At 45.0% G+C, this 24,890-nt stretch overlaps 1 protein-coding gene across 1 annotated transcript in view; it reads right to left on the reverse strand.

Moving 5' to 3' along the window:
* Positions 1–24,890, reverse strand: part of CACNA2D3 (calcium voltage-gated channel auxiliary subunit alpha2delta 3) — a 714,521-nt gene that overhangs the window by 424,576 nt on the left and 265,055 nt on the right. Inside the window, exon 5 of the mRNA XM_058678785.1 lies at positions 16,226–16,388. Coding sequence (XP_058534768.1) covers positions 16,226–16,388 — 163 coding nt within the window. The remainder of the gene's footprint in view (positions 1–16,225; positions 16,389–24,890) is intronic.

The following is a 24,890-nucleotide window of genomic DNA, read 5'->3' on the forward strand; positions in this document are numbered from 1 at the left end:
CGTGTCCTGGCTGCTCCACTTCCCATCCAGTGCCCTGCTTGTGGCCTGGGAGAGCAGTAGAGGACGATCCAAACTCTTGGGATCGTGCACACGCATGGGAGACCTGAAAGAAGCTCCTGCCTCCTGGCTTTGGATTGGCTCAGCTCTGGCCGTTGCAGTCACTTGGGAGTTAACCAGCAGACGGAAAATCTGTCTCTCCTTCTTTCTGTAAATCTGTCTTCCTGATAAAATTAATCTTAAAAAACAAAGAAAGAAGAAAAGAATGTCTCTGGGGATATTTCTGGCTTGTTCTATACACGGGGTGGCTCTGTGCCCTTCAGGACAGAGTAAAACACTCCATTGTGATGTCCTCCCAACTTAATCCCACAGTGTGTCAGCCTTTTTGATGACACCTTCTGCATCCTTCAACCCAGCACAGTGGAACAACCATCCCATGCCATGCCAGAGGAGCTCTTTCTGCAGGACGGGGACACAGCAGCCCGAGAAGTGCCAACATGCAGCTCAGCACAGAGTCAGGCATGGAAGGTAGCACAGATGGGACACTCACCTCACCTGTGTGATCAGGAAGGTTCTCAGCAGGGACATAGCTAGGAACGCCAAGCCTCCCAGCCGAACCCCATCAGCCTGGGATCTTCTTGTCCCTGGGGCTTGGATCTGGACACTATTAACCCTTCTTTGCTGGCTGCTCAGAATCCATGACCTCACCCTGGTAGTCTGCTCCCTCCACTTCCAACATAGACAATCTGTCCAGAAGCCCACCCCCTACGCAACTTGACAGAAAATAGCCCTCTGAAAGTCTGCATGGCTGCTTGAGACACCTGAAATATCTAAAGAAAGGCAGCAACAACTAAAATACCATTGAATATCCCAGCAGGTAATAAAAACAAAAACAAGGGTTACAAAAGTAAGATAATCATTTACAAGAATAACATCTCCCTTTTTCTCTCATACCTTACCAAATCCAAAGACCAACACTGCAGAGCAAGTTGCAGGGTCACTCTCAGAGCAGTCTACCTCGGGTTTATGGTCCTCTCTACCACAACCTGAATGCTCACACAAGATGGAGGGATTCCATCCTCATGCTCCAGGAAAGGAAATGGCCAGACAGGTGGGATGGATTTCCCAGCCCACCCATCTGATTAGACAGTGTGTTCAAGCATCACAACAGGATTCAAGACAGGCTCTCAGCAACCGGAGCAGTGTGCCTCCTGTCCCCATCCCCTGCCCCACAAGCCCTGATCAGGGAGCCACTATGACTTTGTCCAAGGCGACAGACACAAGACCCACCCCAAGCCTGTCTATATCCACAACTGTCTCCCCCTACTACTACTTGGAAATGCCAAGAAAGGGTGGCAAAAGACCATCACTGAGAATGCCACCATTACTATAAAAGAACACACTCACATTTTTAAATGAGTGTGAACAGGAAAACAGCCACAGGAGACCAGAAGCGACTGATTCCCGGTGGCTCTGATGACATTTCAGGGGACTGTGTTCCAGCATTATCCTGGTTCCCACATCTTCCTTCCAGCACACTTGCTCCTTTTGTCCAATAAAACCAAGGGGCTGAAGGGGTTTGCGCCCTCCCCAGCTTGCTTAACCTGGGATTGATGCTGTGGGACAGCCACCCTTCATCACAGTCACAGTGATCACGCCCAGACTGCCCCCACGCAGGGGCCTTTCAGTACAACTCTGAGCTGTCCTGAAAGAGAAAGCCTTTTTCATGGTTCACATTCCCCATTAGGGCTCTGAGCCTCTGCATTTGCACATTAAAGGAGTAATTACAGGGGGACAGGGATGTCAGCCCATTAGCAGATATCTGCTTGGTAATCACACACACATCTCTGCCCAGGAAAAGCTGGAGAAGGTTCATAAGTACTGGGCATGGAAACTGTGCCCCCAACCTGCAATTCAATAACCACCTCACACGGGCACAGACAGAAAGGAATCAGTGAGATTTCTGTATTTTAATCATAAAGGAAAACCTATGTCAGGATAAATAAGACTGGCATTTTTGATGGGCTTTTACCTGAATACGCAATTTGTAGTTTAAATTGAAAAATAGCCAGCATCTAAAGACAACAGTCTCATTACCATCATTCCTCTATTAGGAAAATAGAGTGCACTGCTAAATATCACTGTATTTTTTTTCTTATGTGCTTTACTTATTAACTCCTTCAATCATCACAATAACCTTTTGGAGGAGGCCTTCTTCTCCTCAATTTGATGCAACCAGCCTACAGAGCAATTTAAGTCATGGAGCAATTCAAAAACTTGGCAATTGCTGGAACCTAATGGTTGATGTGGCCATGGCCAGGCAACAGACCAGGGAAGGACTTCATCTCGTGGTAACTGTGAACTCAATCAAGGCCTCTACCCTCTGAAGCACAAGAAAAAACACGAAGGCTTCACCAGGGGCTGGACAGGTGGCAGAGAGAGTGGGTAGATTAGACTTCATGAAAGGAATTTAGTCACTAGAAACAAAGTAATAAGCAAAGTTTCAGAAGGGAGAACCAGAACAAGTGCTATAATTCACTATCCAAAATGTCCAGTTTTCAACAAAAAGAAAAAATTACCGCACAGAGACAGGAAATATGACAAATACACAAAGAAAAAAATGCACAACAGAAGCTGCTCTTTGTTTCAACAGACAAGACTTCAAAGCTCATATTATGAATATGTTCAAAGAACTAACGGGAATCATAATTAAACAATGATATTATGACAATGTCACAACAAATAGACTATGAAAATGAGACAGATTATTTAAGAATGGAAATTCTGTGCTTTAAAACACAAAAATTAAAGTGAAACATTCTATAGCAGGACCTACGGCACATTTGAACTGGAGGAGAAAGAGTTAGCAAAAATAGACTGACAGATATTTTGCTCACAAAGAATGTAGAAAAATGGACAGAGCCTGAAATGAATGGGATACCGTTAACTTTATGAACATATGTGAAATAAAACTACCGGGGGTAAAGGATGGAAGGAACAAAGCAAACAACAAAAACTGAAGACAAAAACCCAGTTAAAAGGCAGATGAGATAGATATTCAAAGATAAATACACACATTCTGTGCGACCAATAATACTATGAAAGTAAGATCAGTCAAAACCATCACAAGAGGGCCCAGCACAATGGCTCAACGGTTAAATCCTCACTGGGAACTCACAGGGGTGTTGCTTCGTGTCCCAGCTGCTCCACTTCCCATCTGACTCCCCACTTGTGGCCTGGGAAAGCGCTGGACCAAAGTGCTGGGACCTTGCACCCACGTGGGAGACCCAGGAAAAGCCTCTGGCCCCTGGCTTCAGATTGGCTCAGCTGTAGCCATTACAATCATTTGGGGAGTGAATCATTGGACAGAAGGTCTTCCTCTCTGTCTCTCCTCCCCTCTGTAAATCTGACTTTCCAATAAAAATAAATAAATCTTTAAAAAAGAAAGAGAAAGAAAGAAATCTACTCAGAAGGCTATTAAAACTAAAAGAAAAAAAACTTTGGAAGACAGAAATACACGATCAATTTATAAAAGTCAATTGTATTTCTGTACATTTGTAATAAATAGTCTAAAGACAAAAGCAGGGAAATAATTTACAGTAACATTAAGCTAATAAACACTTTAGAAGAGATTTAAGAAATGCAGAACCTATACACTGTAACCATAAAACGTTCAAGAAAGTCAAATAGCCAACTACATGGAAAAATTTTTCATGTTCACAAATTTGACATTAGCTTAACCTTGTGAAGATAGCAATTCTCTCCAAAACAGCCTACAGCTTAGAGTCAATCTCTTTTTGAGTCCCAGATGACCCCTGCAGCAATACCTAGGCTGAGTCTCAAACTTGGTTCTAAAACAGAGAACCATAAAGAAATCAGTATCTGAAACATTCGAAACGTAAGGACAAAGTTAGAAGACTCACACCACTGCTTCAAAGCTTAAAGTCAAGCAACAACAACGATGACCACAGATACAGACAAATCAAAAGTAGACTACCAAGGCCGCCAACAACAACAAGTCGTATGTCTCTGACTTCAACAAGAGCGTCAGTGGGGGAAAGAAAAGACAGCTGATTCAACAAACAGTGCTGGGACAACGGGACAGTTACAGGCAGAATTCAGCTGGACTCTCCCCTTGTAATACTCGGTCTAGGAGCTCAATGTACGCACTCAATGTAGGAGCTAGAACTTTAACTGTCTTAGAATGTTGCGAGGCAGCAAGCTAAGCCACTGCCTGTGAAGCCATGATCCCATGTCTGAGTGACAGTTGGAGTTCGGCTGCTCTGCTTCTGAAGCAGCTTCCTTGGAAGGCAGCAGAAGATGGTGCAAATACTTGGACCCCTGTCACCCATGATGGAGCAGTGGGCACCAGGCTTCAGCTCGGCCCAGGCCTGGCAGCTACAGCCATGTAAGCATAACTCAGCAAATCAAAGACTTCTTTCTGTCTCCCCCTAATTCCTATTTTGTCTTTCAAATAACTTTATAATCTTAAAAATAAAAAAAACACACCTCTTGCCAGAGAGCATTTGGATCTAACCACAGATTACTACTAAACACTATGTCAAAAACATGAGCTACATAGTTAAAAGATAAATTGGATTTCATCAAAATTTTGTGGGAGCTGCTGTTGTATGTAGTGGATTAAGTTTACCACACTGGCATCCCATATGAGTGCCAATTCCAGTCCTTGCTGTTACACTTCCGATCTAACTCCTTGCTAAGACACCTGGAAAAACAACAACAGACGGTCTAAGGACCTGGGTCCTGCCATCCATGTCAGAGTTGCAGGCTCCTTGCTCTGCCTGGCCTGGCCTTAGTTGTTGCCGCTATTTAGGCAATAAACTGCTGGCTGGTTTTAGTCTCCTTCACTCCCATTTTACTCCCTGCTTCTGTAACTCTGCCTTTTGAATAAGTAAAAAATTAAAGCCTTCTGTGTTTCAAAAGGCTCCATCAAAGTAGTGAAAAAGACAATTCATACAATGACAGAACATATTCACAAACTCTGTAAGTTATTAGGGATATGCGAAAGAACTACTACAATTGAATAATCAAAGGATGAATAATCTAATGATGGACAAAGGAATCAATGGACATTTATTGTTCAATGAGCAGATACAACTGCCCGATAGCTGCCCTAAAATATACTTGAAATCACTGTTCAACAGGGAGGTGTAAATCAAAACCATAATGAGTTAGCACGTCTCACAGTTCTGACCAAAAAAATCAATCAAGAGTCACCAGGGACAGGAAAAGACCCTTACTACACAACGAGTGGGAATGGAAAATGCTGCCACCACTTGGGCAGTTCCATAAACAGTTAACTGTAGACTTGCAGTATGATACAGCAATTCCATTCTTAGTTATATCCCCAAGAGAATGAAAACGTATTTCCACACAAAAACCTAAATGTGCTTAGCAGCACTATTCATAATAGTCAAAGGGTGGAAGCAACCCAAGCATCCATCAACAAACGAACACATGAATAAAAAGTAGAATATACATACAATGGAATATGACCGGAATGAATCCAGACTTACTCTACAACATTAAACTAAGTTAAATAAGTCACAAAAGAACTTCATATCAGATTATTACATTTATATGAAATATGCTGATGCAGTGAATCTATAGAGATAGAAAACTCAGTAGTTGCCTAGGGCTGGGGGAGCAGAGCAGAGGAGGGCAACTAAGGGACACTGGGTCTCTTTGAGAGACGATGACAAATATTCTAAAACTGTGTTGTTGGTTTCACAAGTCTGTCACTACACCAAAAAACCACTGGGCTGAACATGTTACACAGGCCAATTGTATGCTATGTGAATGATGTCTCAATACAGGCACTAAAAAATAAAGCAGCTCTCTACGAGTGATGTGGAGCAGGAAGCGGACTGAGGTGAGCACCACTGTCTCACCTTGTGGCATCCAGTCTCTGCAGGTTGCCTGTCCACAGTACAAAAGGTGACTTCTTTGTGATGCTGGCCAGGACTTGAGCAGTCCTCGGTCCTAGAACATATGCAGTGAAGTCAGCAGTGCGAGGACTTAGCCTTACTGGCTTGTAGGATGATACATTAAACCTGCCTCTCACCACTGAGCCAAGACACTGATGCCCTGGCTCTCAGGATAAGAGATGGCCAGGCCCTGTGCCTCTGACTGGGCTGCTACTTCTTTGGAGCCCCAGTGTGTCACACTGTGTGAAAGTTTTGGAAGAACGACACCAAATAACGTGTGAAATGTCAACTGTTACACGTGTAGTCAACTTCAGTCCTCCCAAGTAAGTATCCATGGAGAACGACACTGAAACCATGTTTTCAGCTCTGACGTGTTAAGGCCTAATAGATACATCCAATCTCTGCTTCCCTTCTTGGCTGGCACCATCCTAGAACTAGAGGCTTGCTGGCACATGGCTGTACTGATCCACAAGGCTAATCATCCCTACCCATTTAAAATCTGACCTGGGTCTCCATCCTTTGTCAACAGAACATTTGACTGAAATCTCTGTCACTTGTGTTAATAAAACCGACATCCCTCCAGAGACGGAGTAACTCTGAAACAATCCCCCCTAACTTGGCCATTCATTATTCAGAAACACACAGCATAGCCCTGGAAATGGAAGATAAGACTCTCTGGCAGAGCCTGAAAGTATACTGCGTGCCTCCTAGGACTAAGCTATTTATTAGGAAAAGGGACTGCTTAGAATTGGAAAAGCATGTTATCTCCACTGGTGCATTATCTGCAGGGGGTGGAGGTAGGGCTCAACAGACTCTCTTACACATGCCAAGGTCTGACTTCACCCCCAGTCCACTCCAGGGTGGCCCTGCTGCTCTCCAGGCTTTGGCCCCACAGTGAGGGACTGTGAGATGAGAGGACAGCTGGTCTGTCCACAAGACTGCACCTGGGCTGCAAGATGCTCCAAGCCCATCTCCGTGAACCCTGCTTCCTTGTGGTTATGACTCCAATCTTGGAAAGAGCCAGTGCTCTTAACCCCAGGAGACTGACCTCTGATCTTAGAAAGGGAGAGCTAGGCTGTAAAATCAGTGAGCGTGAAATGACCAGTCTTTACAACATGTGGATTTCACATGTGGTGGCATTTCATTTTTCCCCAAAGCGTATCCGTCTGTCTCCTGGCGAGGGCTGGCAGGCAGAGGCCCCTCCGCACAGGCAGTCACCTGCCTTCCTGGTGCCAGTGCTACTCTGAGCCCCCCAGATGCTGGGAGCTTCTTGGATTTCTGCTCCCATTCCCCCAAGGGCTTTTTTTGCCTGAGTGATAATGTACTTATAAATTGCAAACATTCATTAATAAATGCCATTCTCAAATACTTAATACAGAATCTACACTTAAAGGAGGAAGATGGCTTTTCTGGGAAGTAAAAATCCACTAGCAAACCTCCAATTTTCTCTGCTTTTTTTTATTAACTCAACTCAAACTTGGGAGGTGGGGAGAAAAGACAGCTGAGAAGTGCCAAAAGATATTTCCTATCTTGGCAGGTGAAATGACTTCTCGCTGTGTCTTCTCCAGAGAACTCCTCAAGGCGAGCTACAGGGGAAAAGAGGTCTAAGCTTCCAGAAGGAAATGTGTCAGGATAAGCAGAGAGCAATTCTGGACTGATTGAAAACATCAGCCATAAAAACCTGCACCCAGGCGGCTCAGCCTGAGAGGAGTCTGGTGTTGAGTGCAGACAAGGCCAGGCTCTCACAGTTGCGCCCAGGGTGGCCCAAAGGTGTGGGCCTGGGGAAGACAAACCCGGGCTCCAGTGGACACTTCTCCATGGAGGCATTTATAGCAGGGCTTATCAGACACACAAGCAAATAGAGATGTGTTCTCTCTCACCTACCTCCCCAAAATGGGCAGCACATATGTGTCCTGAGAAAGGGAGGGTCACCGAGTCCCTTATACTAGAGAAGCTCCCACCGTACGCAAAGCATGGACCTTTGCAGGTTATTTTCGTGACTGCTGGTCCTCCACAGAGAAGAGCGGACACTGCTTGTTCCAGGCCTTCCTGTGCAGCTGTCCGGGAGCACTGACGGCCTCTGTGAAGCATGTGGCCCATATACATGTTCCCGAGCAGTCCAGGCTGCAGACACAGCCCGAGTCCGTGACACACAGCAGATGGGGAGGAGCTGGCGCACTCCCTCAGTCACATTAGCCCAGTGTCTAGGTCACAGGCCTCACTCATCTCCTGAAGGTCCACTGAGGCCCAGGGACAGATGTTTCAGGAATCTGTGTATCACCTGGCTCAGAGGCAGGGCTGCTCAGGGGACTAGAAAACCTCACTTCTATGTCTGGTTTCTGGTAGGATTCTTGGAAGCCATAAGCTATTTTTCTTATTAGGGCAGTAGGTCCTTTCTATTTGAGGCAAGGCCAACCCACACCTATCATGCCTATCAGCAGATTATTGGTGTGGACAGAGTCATTGCAAGAGGAGCCACAGCTCTTCCCCTGTGTCAACAAAACTCATCTTAAAATTACTGCCCCCACCAAAGACACAGGCTGTAGCCTCCCGCTAAGGCAGCCTCCATGCTGATCCCACCAACAACAGCTTACTCGATGCGATGATGATCCTGCCTTCAACAAAACCACAGCCGGCCACCTTGTCCACAAAGCAGAGAGAACTCCCACCTGGGAAGCCACTTACAATGTGCAGGCAGTGCATGTTTCTTGTACCAGAGAGATGCAGCCCCTGGGAAACCTCTTGTGAATGGGAAGCTTTGTAAATCAGATTCTTTTGTCTTCACTTCCTAATCACTGAAAAAGCGACACATGTTCGTGATAAAACATTCAAACTAAAAAGGATAAAAAGAGAAAAGAAAGCAATGTCAATTCCTTCCAGAAATGTACTACAGAGACAATGGCTGAAATCCCTTATGGACACACATGCGTGCAGTTGTACAAGGGCACACGTGTGCACACACACAATCATTTTATGGTGCATTTTCTTCCTGCTTCTTCAACACTCATTGGTGCACCTCTGAGACCCTCTGCTGCTAAGGACAAGCTTAGCAGAGTCCCCTGGCTCCAGGAACACCTGTGCCTTCTGAGAAGTTAACAGCTGTTTCGTGAACAAGGAAGACTTCTATCAATAGGTTCCAGGAGGACTGAAATAATAAACAGCTTTCTCTGTGGTGGAAACTGGTACAGTTGGAAGGCTGCATGATTCCCAACCCTTCCTTCAAATGGGAGCTGAGTTCATCTGCTCAAGAAAGTGTGTTATGACCAGGGCCAGCCCTGCCCTAGTCCAGCCCTGTCCAGGACATACCCTGGCTGCGTCTCAACTCTTTCTCTCCCTGCATGCTACAGGAGAAGCAAGAGAGGTTTCACTATGAGGCCACTTCCCGCCTGCTTCCTCTGTGGGAGCCCTTTCCTCTCCAGCCCAGTGTATGTCAGGTCAGAGTTGGGCCCACCAGCAGCACTCCACAAGCACCCCACTCTGCAAACACCACTCTAGTCACCCCAGCAGAGGGACTCGCTGCCTAACCACACCGCATGGAGCTCCCTGGTGTCTTGCTTTGTGAATCATTGCCGCCGTCCTCACATGTCTTGTACGGGGCTGGAGTCGGCAGGTTTGCAGGATCAGATGCGGAATCGTCTCCAACAGAACTATCTCCAGTGTGCGAGCAGTTGGGACTCATTTGGTACGCTGATGTAGATTTTGCTTTGCATTTTTAAAAAACTTTCTGCTGCAATGGTATTTTGATAAAAGGATGAGATTGGAAGTATTTATGCAAAATAAGGCCAGTTTTCATTTATGATGGATTTTCACATGCTGAGAAGAAAATAGCACAATTTGCCAAAAAAAAAGGGGACTTCCATCTGCTGTATGTATGAAAAGCGCATGTAAACAGGCATGACACCGCCGACAGAACACTCACACACAGCCAAGGGGTGCTGGGTATGGTGACACACGGGACACAGCACAGAAAGGCAGCCTCCCCGGGGAGGTCCAGAATGAAAGCATCAGGTTCACATGCTGACCCGCTTACTCTCCTAGGCCAGCAATCCTTACCAAGTCCCTGAACCCCCACTTTCTCTGCTGTAAGATGGGGAATAACAGTGGCTTTGACGACCCTCGGTGGGGAGAAGGGTTTCATTGTGTTAGATCCTATGGTGCCTGGCCCATAGGAAGCACCACATAAATCCCTAAACTGAGAAGGGGGTTTCCATGAGTCTAGCGTTGGGGACGATGAAAGCGATGGAGATCTGAGATGGTCACCCAGATCAGGTACCGCCAAACAGCCCAGGATCTGGCGTCCCAGACAAAAGCAAAACCAAGACTGCCTGTGGGGATGTAACTGAAAATAACATCAAGGTTCTTGACAGCCACACAGCCTAAGCAGTGGGATGTGGACACAGAGCGGGCTCTCTGTGAACATGCATGATGAGTGAGGGGAAGGCAGGTGCAAGTCCTGGGACTGGGCTACCTGAAGGAGCTGCTCATTGCAGCTCTCTGACTCCTGCAAACGTGACTCCACATGACTTCCTGTTCACTCAGTTTCTTGACGAACCAGTGTAGTGATGAGAGGGTTTCCAAGGCTCAGGAAAGATCAAGAAAGCTACCGGGATCATGGTTGTAGCAATTCCCCAGCAGATGCCAGGCCATTGTGGGCTTCGTACCACCCTTCTGACAGCAACACTGACAGCCAACAGAGAAGCCACACTGCGGATGCTACCCTGAGACAGGCGATATAAGAGCACCCATTACGGAGATTAGTAGGCACATGTCTGAGTCATCTGTGGGGCAGAATCAGCTTCAAGCAACAAAGCTAAGGTATACTACTCTCAGTCTTGCTCCACAGCAGGGCACTGCCCGCATGGTCTCCATAGCTCGTGTTCCTTCAGACCAAGCAGTCCCTTCCTCCTACAGGGGGACCTATGGCACAAGTGGACAGTGCGGTCAAGCCAGGAACAGTGTTTCCTAAGCTATTTTCCTCCCTGAGGCGTGCCTGACCTTCACCTCTGGCTACAAGACTCACTGCTATCATTTCTGTAGCAAGGAAGGTGGCTCCACCCACCTCTCTATCTTGCAGGTAAAACAGAGACCAGCAAGCAAGTACCTAAAAGGGATGTTGTCATAAGACAACATCTAGAGCATCCTCTGTAACTTAGTTTTTAAAAAAGGAAAGCACCTGCCAACTCCAACTCTTCAGTACTGCTCTAGCATTTCACAAATGGCAGAGGACACCAGGGTGGAGTCAAGTATTATCAGCAACAGTTCCTGCCCATCCATTTCTTTTCCTGTCCTGGCGGTTCCTGTGAGAATTTTTCTAAGCCCAGGCTCAGCTGCTACCCAATGACAAGGATCCAACTTAATGTGCTATGCCTTTGGGAAAAAAAGAGCGAGAGAGAGATCTTAAAAATACAAATGAAATGATCCTGGACATATTATTTCAGTAGGCATACATCTAAAATTACTGTCTACTAAAACAGACAAAAAAGCACTAAAAATCTAAATACAAACAGAGGAAATGGCATTTGACAGAGTGGCTAAGCCATGGCAAGGAAGATGTGGATTTGAGTCCCAGCTCAATGCTTGATTCTAGCTTCTTGCAGCTCCACACCATTGAAGGCAACAGGTGATGGCCCAAGTTTGTGCCCCTGCTATCCACATGGGAGATCTAGGCTGAGTTTGGGTACCTGGTTTCAGCCTGGTTCAGCTCAGGCTGCTGGGTATTTAGGGGGTGAGATAGCAAATGGAAGACTGTTAACTCTGCTTCCCAAATAAGTAACAATAAGCAAATAGAAATACAATTAACAGAATGAATGAACAGGAAATACACTCTTTTCCCCTAATGCGTGAAAACCGTGTAAGAAAATTGAGCACCCCCACCCCCCCGCCTGCAAGAAGAGAGAACAAAGTGAAAAAGAAACTGCTACCCAGGGGGAAAGAGGGGCTGAGGATTGTTCCAGGGCCAGAGGGAGAACCCCAGCAATTAAGAGATCTGAGCCATCAGCAGAGGCCAGGCCTGGCCAGCACGGCAGGAGAGAGGACAGGGTCCTCAGATGGTGGTCAGACCCAAGCAGAGGCTGTTCACAGTCTGGAGTCCTAGAACTTGGCCTGACTAGGAAGATGTGAAAGCGGTGACCACAAAAAGAAGGCAGTAAACCAGAGTCCACACATGAGCATGTTTGTGCTTTATCCTACAGAGTTCTGGGAGACCAGAAGTCTTTGCTTGGGGTGGTGGTGGGGGGGAGGTGAAAGAGCAGGGGGCACGGGGAGGCCACAAGCTTGTAGGTTTGTGGGAGGCAGCTCCTGTGTGCCTGGTTCTAGGTGCGGCATCTTTGCCTCGTTTCTTGCTCATGACGCCTCTTCATTCCTGCCAGACTCAGCCATCACATGCTCACTGCCCATCCTCTGGAGCTCACAGGACTGCAATGCACATTAGGCTTGTCCTGAGAGCTCTGGAAAGAACCCCACAATAGGCCGCGACAGAGGCAGTAGAAGTAGCACAGGGCAGTGGTCAGGGAAACCAAGGACCAGGGGGACAGAGGCAGTAGAAGTAGCACAGGGCAGTGGTCAGGGAAACCAAGGACCAGGGGGACACGAGGGGGACCATGGTGTTCTCAGACAGCATGAACCTTTTCCTCTTACGCACTTTCAGAAGACAAATCAATTGGCAGTGAACTTGTAACATTCCTGCACATGACCCTAGAAGAGAGGCAGTTAAAGTGCTCATGACAGGGCACGATTCTTGGTAAGTAACCCGACCAACCAATCATCCATCCATCCATCCATCCATCCATTCATCCACCCCCTCCATTCACCCATCTATGCATCCTGAACTTGATGCTAAACATAAGCCTAGGACAAGTTTGAGTGGGCTCACACAGAGGACCACCTGACACTCTCTATCTACTAACACTACTGAGAATACACAAACACAAAGTTATGTATATGTGCAAACATATCTAGGCAAACCTGTTTGTTTGCATCTGTTCACACACAAACTCTGAGGAACAAAGCAGTTGCCTACAGAATGCTAAACCAACCACTTACCCAGTGAATTTAAACCTGGATATATTATTGAAGCCAGGGTTATTCTGTGATATAACAATATAATTAACAAGCCAGGACAGATATACTATGATCACTTCTGGCAAACAACTATGGAGTTCCTTCAGTAGTACCAGCTTTCATGAGTCCTGCCAAACACATCAGTCCTGCTATTAAGATGGTGATGGATCAGGGTCTTCTGAAACCCATGAGTGCCCACTGGGCATGGTGAGGACTGCAGGTGCCAAAGGGCCAACAGAGGGCCCCGGTGTTAGGGCTAAAACAGTGTGTGTTGATCTAATTCTTGTGATCTTTACTTCCAACAGCAACACAGGGCCTTATCATCACTGCATTCAGTTAAGACTCAGGCCTACTTCAAACACTTCACTTCAGAATCCCAGCGAGACAACAAACCATTAAGAGTTGGATTTGTTTTTGACATGGGGTCAGCAACTCTTGCTTCCTAATATGTTATAGATATGCGTGCTCTCTCATTCTCTCAGTCTCTTAGAATCCCTTTTCTCTCTCTCTCTCTCTCTCTCTCTGTATACACACACACATACACCTGTGCAAAGTGAAAAGAAACAAAAAAGGAAGCAATAAGTTTAAAAATTTTCAAAGGATCGTGAGCCTTCTCACACATCAAACGACTCTTGGAAAACAACATTTTAATGATTTCCGTGTAAACGAATCAGAAACATATGGGTTGAATTTCCCTTAAAATATACACATGTAATTAAGGGGAAAAGTGCTTGACAAAATGCATTTTGTGTTTTATCAAACCCAACCTTGCAATAACCAGCTGAGACATCTGAGAAACTCAAGCCCAGCGACCCTGCCCATCCCAGGGCAGCAGGCACACCGCCCATCTGGGCAGCACACCCATCCACCTCATGGACAGCTGTTCTTTTAGCCTGGACTTTCTAAAGGGCCTATAGAAGTGGAAGAGGTAACTGATGGCTCAGGCCTTGTGGTGGCGGTTATGACCTTCATTCTCCACTTCCCCGTCCAGGGCCTGGACTTTGCCAGCACTGCAGGGCTCTGTAGCCCAGCCCCAGGTCAACTGGGAACCCTGATGGTGAAGTGGAGGGCCTGAAGGGAGAATCTAGGCTTTGTACCACTGTGCACACAGCCCCTGGCCTGTGTCAGCAGAGCCACTTCATTACCCTGGTGCACTCCTCAACCCATGGAGGACGAGGAAGGATATGAGCTCATTTTCTCTGCAGACAGACCTTTTAAAAATGGCAAACTTCATTCACTGTCCCCCACCTTGTAACAAGCCTGTACTGAACATCCACCAAGTGCCAGGCACCATGCTGGGGCTCTTGCCCTCATGGGGCTGTAGCCCACAGGCAACTCCAGGAGAAGGGCTTGTTCACAGGTTGTAAACGGTGAAACTGGAGTCTCTTCCAGGCCTAAGACAAAGACACCACAGCCACAGAGGGAGGCAATGACCCTTCAGCCCAATGGGAAAGGCCAAGTTAGGGAGGTAGAAAACCAAGAGCAGAGGCCAGGCAGCGCTCACAGACCACTGTCATCCAGGACAGGGTGCAGAGCAACTCCAGAGCAAGCATCAACCCATGCAGGCAGGTTCACATGGGGCTCGTGCAAGCTGCAAGAGGAGAACGATCCTGGGTTGGCTTCCTTGGCTGGAGATGGGATTTCCAAACGAGGAAGCCCAGATCCAGGGTCCAAGCTCTGAGCATGTGTTCTGAGTACATGTCATCAATAACTAGATCGGAGCTGGGGGCCTTCTAAAAGTGAAATATATTTCTGCAACTTGAATATAAAAAAAAAAAGGAAGAAGAAGACAAAGAAGACTAAGGGGCTGGTTTGAATTAGATAGAGACAGAAATTTTCCTGAAATCCCCTCTCTACTCCCTTGGGCAGCTACTCATTGGCTGGCTAAGACAAGACACCATGCCTAGCTTACCTAGTCCATGACCTGTAGCATGGCTGGACAGCACTTGAGTCTGAGAGTTGGGGTAACAGATCTCTCAGAGCCATCTGAGGATGACTTTAGAAATCACCATCTACGTCCCACGGTCCCAACCACTGGCTAGCAGGATTCTGCTTAGCAAACCTCACAAGCCTGAGTCTACAGCCTGCATGACCAACGGTGCTGTGGGTCCTTTACATGATGCTGCCATCCAAAGGTATAATTACGCCTTTAAGACTCAAGGTACAGTTAAGTCTTAATAATGGCACTAATGGCTCAAGCATGCTGGAAGCAGCTGTCACATTTTAAAAGATCATTCTGAATTATTTTATGCCCGAAATCACTCTGTAAAAATCTTGTTAATTTTTCATCTTCTGTTGAAAAGACATTCAATGTGAAGAAGATGGCTGTCTTCCAGCCACAAATCCCAAAAAGGATCAGTGTCATTTGGTCCTGGTCCACTGACAAAACCATCCTGGAGGGCTCACCGCTACCAGATGAAGCTGAGCTCAGCCAATCAAGAGTTCAAAGCCAAGATCAGGTCACAGCACTGGGCATGCCCCCAGAGTCCCCTGAGAGTAGCTGAGATGATCAGTGTTTTTTACATAACAGACAGAGGACAGAAAATAGTGTATGCCCCAGCCACCATCATAGGTGACCAGTGGCCCATGACTCCCCATACCTGTGGCCCTTACATGCAGTCAAGTATTCTAATGATCTCATCATTTGTCTGTTCTGCAACTATAAGCCCCTTGAATGAGATGCTGACCCCCTCAATAACTGTCAGCGCAATTAAAGGATGGATAACAGGTAAGCCAGCAAAGGAGGCATTAGACATCCTGCAAATAAAGAACAGGTATGAGAGTAAAGCTTCAGAGACAGTGAGTTGGAAGCTCCTAATGGACCAAGCTCCTTCAACAGGGAGCTAGACACATCAAGCATCAATCAACTTGAGGCTGTCAGTTAAATCCAGTCTTCTCTCTTCCACAGACAGCGAAGTGATTTTGGAACACAGTCCTACCCCTTGATTGTCATGGTGTCTGTGACTCCCTTTGTGCTAGAACACCTCCTACTTGTTGCCCCTCTCCTCACAGTAAAGGTTTGCCTGTAAGGAAGCTCGATGAGAACACGAGCTGGGAAGAGAGCAAGCCCAGACTCTCCAGGGAGCACAGGAACGTGTTCTACCCTTCCAGGTGATGCCTGACATGCTCACCATGTGACTGCATTTTTCAAAACCCACTGGTATTCAAATCCAACCGAGCCCTGCCCTTCACCCTCCGCAGGGAGCACCAGCGGGTCTTACCTTTATTGTACATGTTTGTTGGCACTTGGACGTCACTCAGACTGATGTTCACAGGCAAATTATTAAAATGGTCATTTGGGGCTAAGATGAACTCCTTCCCCAGCTCCAGAAAATTTCCATCTTTGTCCCTCTCGTTTATCAGCACAGCATTGAAGTACTCATACTGAAAGAGAAACGTGAAGCAGCATGTTACATGCAGCACAGGGGAGAGGACTGAACTGGAACAGACATGCACACACAGTTGGATCCATACTCTGTTTGTGGACCCTGATCTGCTCTCATAGTCCCTTTACTTCTACTGCCATCCATGTTGCCTGCACAGGAGGGATCACACCACAGAAATCTTCACCGACATCATGAAATATCCATCTAAAAGCATCATAAACTTAGAGGGCCATTTAGTACTTTCTTCTGTGAATATGAAGAAAATTCCCCAAATGCATCTTAATTCCTGAAATTTTGGAAATACACCCTGCTCCTTTGTAGCCTAATATCCAAGCTGAAATATGTCAAAATCCAATAAAAATAACAGGAAAATATGAGAGAGACATTCTAACAGTTCCTGGGAAATAGAATTAAAGGACAAGCTAATGTATGTCAAATGCATGCCTAGATTTTTCCTACATGCACTTTCTACAAACTTTCTAAAGAATCCATTTATGCATGGATTAAAAAAATTGCACCCAAACAGTTTTTTAAAAATGAAGGACTATACTATTGTAATGACATGGAGGAAATTTGTGGGGGAATGGAGATTTGGGGAGGGGGGAGGGAAATCTCAGAGCTTATGGAATTGTACCATGGAATAATTACATTTTTAAGAATTACATTTTCCACAAACTTTTGACGCTATCCTCCCATAATACATCAGCTCATCATCCCCTCTCTGTTAACAGAATGAAGCAGAGAAGGGAGCAGGAGCAATCAAAGGCTGTGGTTGCATCTGTGGAGCTGGGGAGAGCCTCCTGCCAGTGACTGTCGCCCTGAGCATGCAGTGAGAAAGGAAGTCAGACAGCGTCTAGAGGAGACTCCCAAACACAGAGACCAGGGCAGAGGGACATTGGATGTGAGCCCGTCGGCCCCTCTCAGCAGTGGCTGTTATCGTCATCATCATCCATTAAAACACACAGCCCAGTGACTGTGCTAAAACCTATGCTGATTGTTCTTCATGTGAAAGCTCCTTCACCTCCCTTGATGATCATACCCAGTAGACTTAATGAATCTTCCCACCTCACAAATAGGGAAATGGAGGGATAGAGAACGTACGCAGCCACCTAGGATCCCGCAGCTGAACAGTAGAGATAGAATTCAAACACAAGCAATCCATCCTCAGAGTCTGTGTTCATACCTACTGTGGAATACTGCTAGGTGGCCAACAGCAGGGGTGGTTAGAATTAAGAGATCAGGTTGTTAAAAATAGTTATGACTAAAATGTTAATAGTAACAGAAAACATGAAAGGACAGATAAGTAATATAAGCAGAGAGCTGGATAGTCTAAAGATCCCATACAAAATGTCAAAGACCAAAAACACTCCCACAGAAACAAAGAACGTCTTTGATGACTGATCAGGAGTTACAACACAGCAGGGGAAATAACTCAAGAGCAGGAACGACAGGTCAATAGAAACTTTCCAAACAAAAAAGTTACGTGAAAAAAAAAAGTAAGAACATGATACGCATAAACCATGAGAAAATCATGCAAGAAGTAACATGTGTAATGGGACTATCAAGAGAAGAGGAGGAAAGAGAAGGCGGGGAGAGGAAGGGGAAGAGAGAAGCTGAAGAAATAATGGCTGAGCCTTTCCAACAGTTAACAACAAACACAGACCCAGGGAACTCAACAGCTCAGAATTTTTCAAGCAGAAAAATGATTGCAAAACTGTGCCAATACCTATCATACACAAATTGCAGAAGATCAGAGAGAGTTTTGGAAGTCGTCAGGAAAGGAAGGAGACACTATCTATGGAGGAGTAAGGGAAGGAGCACATCAAAATCATCAGAATTCTTTGCAGAAAATATGGAAGAGGGGAATGAAATACTTACAGTACACAGGTACACTAAAACCATCTAGAACTGTGAATCCAGTTAAATAATCCTTCACCAATGAAAGAAAAACAAGGACCTTCTGGAGGCAAATAGAAACCGAAAGATCATGTTTCTCTTCGATCCCCTTTGAAAGAAGAGAGCTCTCAAGAGAGAAGGAAAAGTATATACGTCAGATACATTCAACTACATAAAAAATTAGAAACACTGGGACTGGTACCATAGCTAGTTCTCCACCTGCAAACGTCAGCATCCCACAGGGGCACCAGTTTGTATCCCAGCTGCTCCACTTCTGATGCAGCTGCCTGCTTGTGGCCTGGGAAAGCAACGAAGAATGGTGTAAGCTGTTGGGACCCTGCACCCACATGGGAGACCAGAGGAGGCTCCTGGCTCTTGGCCTTGGGTTGTCTGAGCTACAGCAATAGAGGCCATCAGGTTTGTACTCTGTCTCTTCTTTGAAAATCTGCCTTTCTAATAAAAATAAATCTTTATCTTAAGTCTTACGTTCTAACATGTTCAAAGTAATAATGGCAAAAAAATATTTTACATGATTATAGATAATTAACATAAGTGAAAGGAGTCTTGTACAGGATTAAAAGGAAAAATGGAGACTATTCTGTCGCATGGTCTGTATCTTCTTTAAAATTCAGGTATCTCCAATATGTTATTAAGAGGCAGGACCATTCTGGGTTATGAGGGTTCCCCCATCACGAATGGGACTAGATCCTCTTTTAACAGGCTTGATGGGGGCCAATAATGTGGTGGTAGCAAGTTACATTTCCACCTGTGATGTTGGCATCCTTTATGGGCACCAGTTCCAGGCCCAGCTGCTCCATTTCTGATCCAGCTCCCTGATAATGTGCCTGGGAAAGCACCGAGTGACAAAACAAATGCACGGGCCCCTGCACCCATGTGGGAAACCTAGAAGAAATGTCTGGCTTGTAGCTTCGGAATGGCCCAGCCTCAGCTGTCGGGGCCTTTAGTGAGTGAAACAGTGTACAAAAGATGTGTCTCTAAGTCTCTCCCTCTCTAACTCTGTCTCTCAAGGAACTAATGCATCTAAAAAGCCTCTCTCTGTGTGACTTCCTTTCAAATAAGTAAATCCTTTAAACATATATTAACTAAAATGATAAAGAAAAATATTAAAATATTAAATAGTACACAACATCAAAATAAAAGAAACATTGTTATAGATTCTGTATATAATGAAGACAAGTGTCAAAACGCCGAGTTATACTCTTGGAGGTCCGGGGAAAAACTGGCAAAAGTGGTTGTGTTTAAAACCTTTTCTCCGCTGCTCCTGTCCCCGTCTGTCTAAGCTTTCCTACCCGCTTCTTCCGTCACCCTTCCTCCCACATTTCTTCCCGTTTCTGTATTTTCCCCGTACGGGCCACCACTTGCCGCGAACCAAAAAGGGAGAGATACGAACCAAAAAGAGAGGGCGAACCAAAAGGACTTTATTGCCGAAAACGGACTGCTTATATCTAGTTCTTCCACCAATCACTTCTGCACGTGGTCCACGGGACGCTATCTGATAGGCCAGCAATCGCAGCCAGGGAGAACTAGCCTATCCTTGTGACTTCCTGCCTGCCCACTGGCGGGACAAGTCCCGCCTCCTGGCACTCGGCCAGTCGCCATCTTGAAGGCCCTCACCCATGTGGGGTCGGCCGCTCCCCACAGACAAGGAAACACTTCTTCACACCAATAAATTCAATAACTTTAGGTTAAACATCAAGTTTCTTGAAAAAAAAAGAGTGCAAGCTAGCAAAACTGTCATAAGACATATGAAGAAAGTAAGATATGGGCCCGGCGGCGTGGCCTAGCGGCTAAAATCCTCGCCTTGAAAGCCCCGGGATCCCATATGGGCGCCGGTTCTAATCCCGGCAGCTCCACTTCCCATCCAGCTCCCTGCTTGTGGCCTGGGAAAGCAGTTGAGGACAGCCCAATGCATTGGGACACTGCACCCGCGTGGGAGACCCGGAAGAGGTTCCAGGTTCCCAGCATCGGATCGGTGCGCATCGGCTCGTTGCGGCTCACTTGGGGAGTGAATCATCGGACGGAAGATCTTCCTCTCTGTCTCTCCTCCTCTGTGTATATCTGATTTTGTAATAAAAAAAAATAAATCTTAAAAAAAAAGAAAGATATGATCACTCCTAAAATTGCAATAAAACCTGATTTCACAATTAACAGTCATATTAAAACAATCAACTCTAGGTTTAGATGCTTTAACTGAAAATGAAGCATATGAGAAAAATACAAATAATCTTTCACCGAGTCTCTAAGAAATTAAAGGGAAAAATACCTCGTAATTTCATTAAAAAGAATGGCATAACTCTAACACCAACACCTGACTAGAACTTTCAAAAATAACTATATACAATATTCCTCTTGAATTGAGACATAAAAATGTTAACAAAATATCAAATCTCCCTGTAATGAAAAAGAGCATATATCAAAACCAATTATATTTATCTCAGAATTTCAATGTCCATTTAACGTTTGAAAACTAAGCCAAAGTAATTAACTTCAATAGCACAAAGAAAAATCATGTGATCAGATTCAGAAAACCATTTAAAATAATTCTATTTCAGGCCCAGCATAATAGCCTAACAGCTGAAGTCCTTGCCTTGCATGTGTCAGGATCCTAAATGGGCGCTGGTTCTAATCCTAGCAGCCCCACTTCCCATCCAGCTCCCTGTTTGTGACCTGGGAAAGTGGTCAGGGATGGCCCAAAGCCTTGGGACCCTGAACTCATCTGAGAGACCCGGAAGAGGCTCTGGGCTCCTGGCTCCTGGCTTCAGATCAGCACAGCTCCTGATGTTGCAGCTACATGGGGAGTGAATCATCGGATGGAAGATCTTCCCCTGTCTTTCCTCCTCCCTGTATATCTAACTTTACAATAAAAAATAAAAAATCTTTCAAAGATTTCAATTTGAGCTATCATAAAAGCTTCAAGGAAATCAGAGTTTAAAAGGTTTAAAAAGAGTTCCTCATGATAAAGCCCTGACATTTTCCCTGAGAACAAAGACCACTTCAATCAACTATTGTTCTGCGCGTCTCTAGAAATTACAGTGAAACAAATAAAAGTTGTATGTAGTACATTAAGCCACTGCCTGGGCACTGGTTAGTGTCCCAGCCGCTTTAGTTCCCACCCAGCTCCCTGACACTGGCCTGGGGAAGTAGCAGCAGCAGGGCTGGGTCCCTGCCATCCATGGGGCAGGCCAGAATGCAGCTTCTGGGTCCAGCACGGCCCAGACCTGGCTGCTGCTGCCATCTGGGGAGCTCAACAGTGGATGAAGATCTCCCTTTCTCTCTGACTCTCCCTCTCTCTAACTCTGATTTTCAAAATAAATAAATACTTAAAAAAATGTTGCAAATTGGGAGAAAGTTATTTACAAATGACATAACTGTCTCTATAGGAAACCCTAAATAATGTACGTAACCCTAAATAATGTACAAAATTAGTAAGGGAGTTACCAAAGTCTTAGAATACATATGAACATACAAAGGTTTATTGTATTTCAATATACTAACTACAAGCCACTGAAACTGAAATTGAAAATGCAAATACCTCAGTATAAAATTCTAAAGTGCAGTGCTTTTATACTACAAGCTACAGAAGGTTACAAAAGCTTACAGTGAGAAATTAAAAGAAGCCTTACCTAAACAGCAAGTGATACCTTACTCATGAATTAGAAGTCAGTATTAATGTTAACTCTGTCCAAATGGATAAATTCAGCGAAATCCCAGTCAAAATTGCAGTGAGCACTTAACAGAATTTGTCAAGTTGATTTTAAAAAGTTTACATGAAAATAAAATATGACCCATAGATTCTAAAACAATTTTTAAAAGGAAGGGTCTAAAGACTCACATGTCCTTATTGTCAACCTTTCTTGAAATCGAATTAATCAAAAAAAAATGTGGATTGGCAGTAGAATACACAAAGAGACCAATGAACGCAAGGATCAGATAAGCCCAGAAAGCCACACATACATTGTCAATTGTTTCAATAAAGATGCCTAAATAATTCAATGGGAAAGGTATTTTCAACAAATCGTGCTGGAACAAATGACTAACCATTTGAAAACAACATCATCAACCCTAACTCATATCATTAATTCAAGATGGACGACAGACTCAACTAGAAAAAAATAAGTCTGATATCTCTAGAGAAAAACGCAAACAGGCAAAAACAAAACAAAACAAAACAAAAAAACACATTTGAAGCCTTCAGCTGGGCATTGATTTCTTAGGAAACAGAAAATGCTGTGGTTTTAAAAATTGTTGAGCCTGACTTAATGAAAAGTCCAAATTTTTTCACCGTGCAATTTTCTATTAATTAATCAAACAGGAAAGCCACTATGAGAACAGTATCCATAATAGATGCATGTGAAAAATGACTTGTATCGAGAATATGTAATACACTCCTATAACAACACACAGAAATACCAATATGGGCAAAAGGAATGAATAGATACCACACAAAAGAAAGGAATGGGAATGACAAATCCATCCAATAAAATGTGTTGAATATCACTAGTCATTATAGAAACTCACAGTTGTCATTGTGTCCTCGATAGAATAGACAAAATCTGTAATTCTGATAATATTAAATACTGTTAAGGTTTAGTATAACTAGAAATCCCATACATTGCTAGTGGAAATACAACACAGAATGGTAGAAACTATTTTTCTTTTTTTAAAGTTTACTTTTTTTTATTGGAAAGGAAGATGCACAGAGAAGAGACAGAATTATGTCCACTGGTTCACTCTCAAAAGTGGCCACAACAGCTGGAGCTGAGCTGATCCAAAGCCAGGAGCCAGGAGTCTCTTCCAGGTTTCCCAAGGCTTTGGGGCCGTCCTCAACTGCTCTCCCAGGCCACAAGTAGGAAGCTGGAAGAGAAGTGGAGCAGCCGGGACACGAACTGGTGCCCTTATGGGATCCTGGTGGTTGCAAGGCAAGGATTTAGCCACTAGTCTATCCTGTCTGGCCCAGAATGGTAGAAACTTTGTAAAAACATTCTGCAGTTTCTTATGGCACTGAGAAAGCAAGTGGATAACTTAGGAAATTCTGAATAAAACAGAACTAACATAGTTCATTTTGGTCCAAATAGTTGAAATCCACACAATATAACATACATGTTCCTGGAACTTTCTGAACATATGTTATATGCGTAGGCTTCAAAAAATTTTTTACCCCAAAGTAAACCTATCCTTTGATAATTCCAGTTTTTCATAAACTTTCTGAAATACACTAGTTTCTATGCAAAATAAAATGCAGCAAATTCAGCTTTAGGTACTCATCCAAGGGAAATGAAAATCTATGCCCATGAAACCATTTGAGTGAATGTTCATGAAAGCACCATTCACAATATCCAAAAACTAGATGTAAATGCCCATTACCAGGAAAAGACAGGTGAATTTGTGGTATCTTCATGCAGGGGTTCCTATCAGGAGTGAATTACTGCTCCACTCAAACTATGAATGAAGTTCTCATGCATTCAGAGTAAAGGAAGCCAGAGAAAGAGTCCATATGTTGCACTCCCTTTATGTGAAGGTCTGGCAGCCAGGGGATGCTCCTGGGAAGGTCTATGGGAGACCTAGAGGGCCAGGAATGTTAAGACATACCCATCTGTTAGCACTCACTGAATCATAGGCTAAAGAACTTGTACATTTTACTACATAGAAATTTATGTCTCTATAAATTTAATTTTATGAATTAAAAAAATGTTCAAGTCACAAAAGACATTTCCAAAAGATTTTTATGTGAACAGGACTCGGTAAATGCCATCTCCGAAAGCCTTTCTCTAAGCCATTTCGTGAAGCCTGGTTTACTGTGTCTAGCCTCCAGAGACAAAAGCAACCACACTCTTCCCTGGAAACATCAACCAGGCAGATGGGGCTTGAGCAGCCCGTGGCCCACACGGTGCCATGGGGAAGGAGGCTCATCCACCACTCATCCACAGTGCATCTTCCCCAGCCTGCATCTTCTCGAGGGAAGTCTTAATCTTCCACAGGCCTCAGCACTTCAGAAACCATCCATACTTTCCAAAACCCAAGCCTTCAGCGCCATTGTTTCGTATCACTGGAAGCGAGGTGAACAACACAGAGGAAAAAGGAATGCAGTAATAGCTCCGGCACAGGGCTCTCTGGAGGCAGCTGCTAAACTGTCATTTAATTAAATAAGCTTCACAGCCCAGCATGAAAACGAAGCTGGGGTGGAAACAGGAGCACAGCTGAGCTCCGTGGCACCCCTCACTTCTCACAGGTGCCCACCGATGCAGCTTCTCCTCCTCAGATCTATCTGTCTGTCCATATTGATTTTGAAAAGGTTGGTTCGGTATAAACAAGGGTCAGCTCTCAGTCCCTGGCATGCCTTGGTGTGATGAGGCTCGGTGGCTCTGCACCACCGCTCGGAGCACAGCCCTACCTGGGACAAGGCACTGCTGCATTTGAGGCTGTGGTACCCCTGGGGTCACATTAAGTGCATCATTTCGCAGTATGTCTGTGATCCTCTGAACAGTGACGGTGGTACAGAGAGCAATAATCTAGGGGATAAAATGTGGCACATGACCTTAGAGGGACAAAGTGGCCAATCTAGTGTCCACAGAACCAGTAGCAG

Source organism: Ochotona princeps, chromosome 21 (assembly GCF_030435755.1).
Source record: "Ochotona princeps isolate mOchPri1 chromosome 21, mOchPri1.hap1, whole genome shotgun sequence".
Classification (NCBI taxonomy): Eukaryota; Metazoa; Chordata; class Mammalia; order Lagomorpha; family Ochotonidae; genus Ochotona; species Ochotona princeps.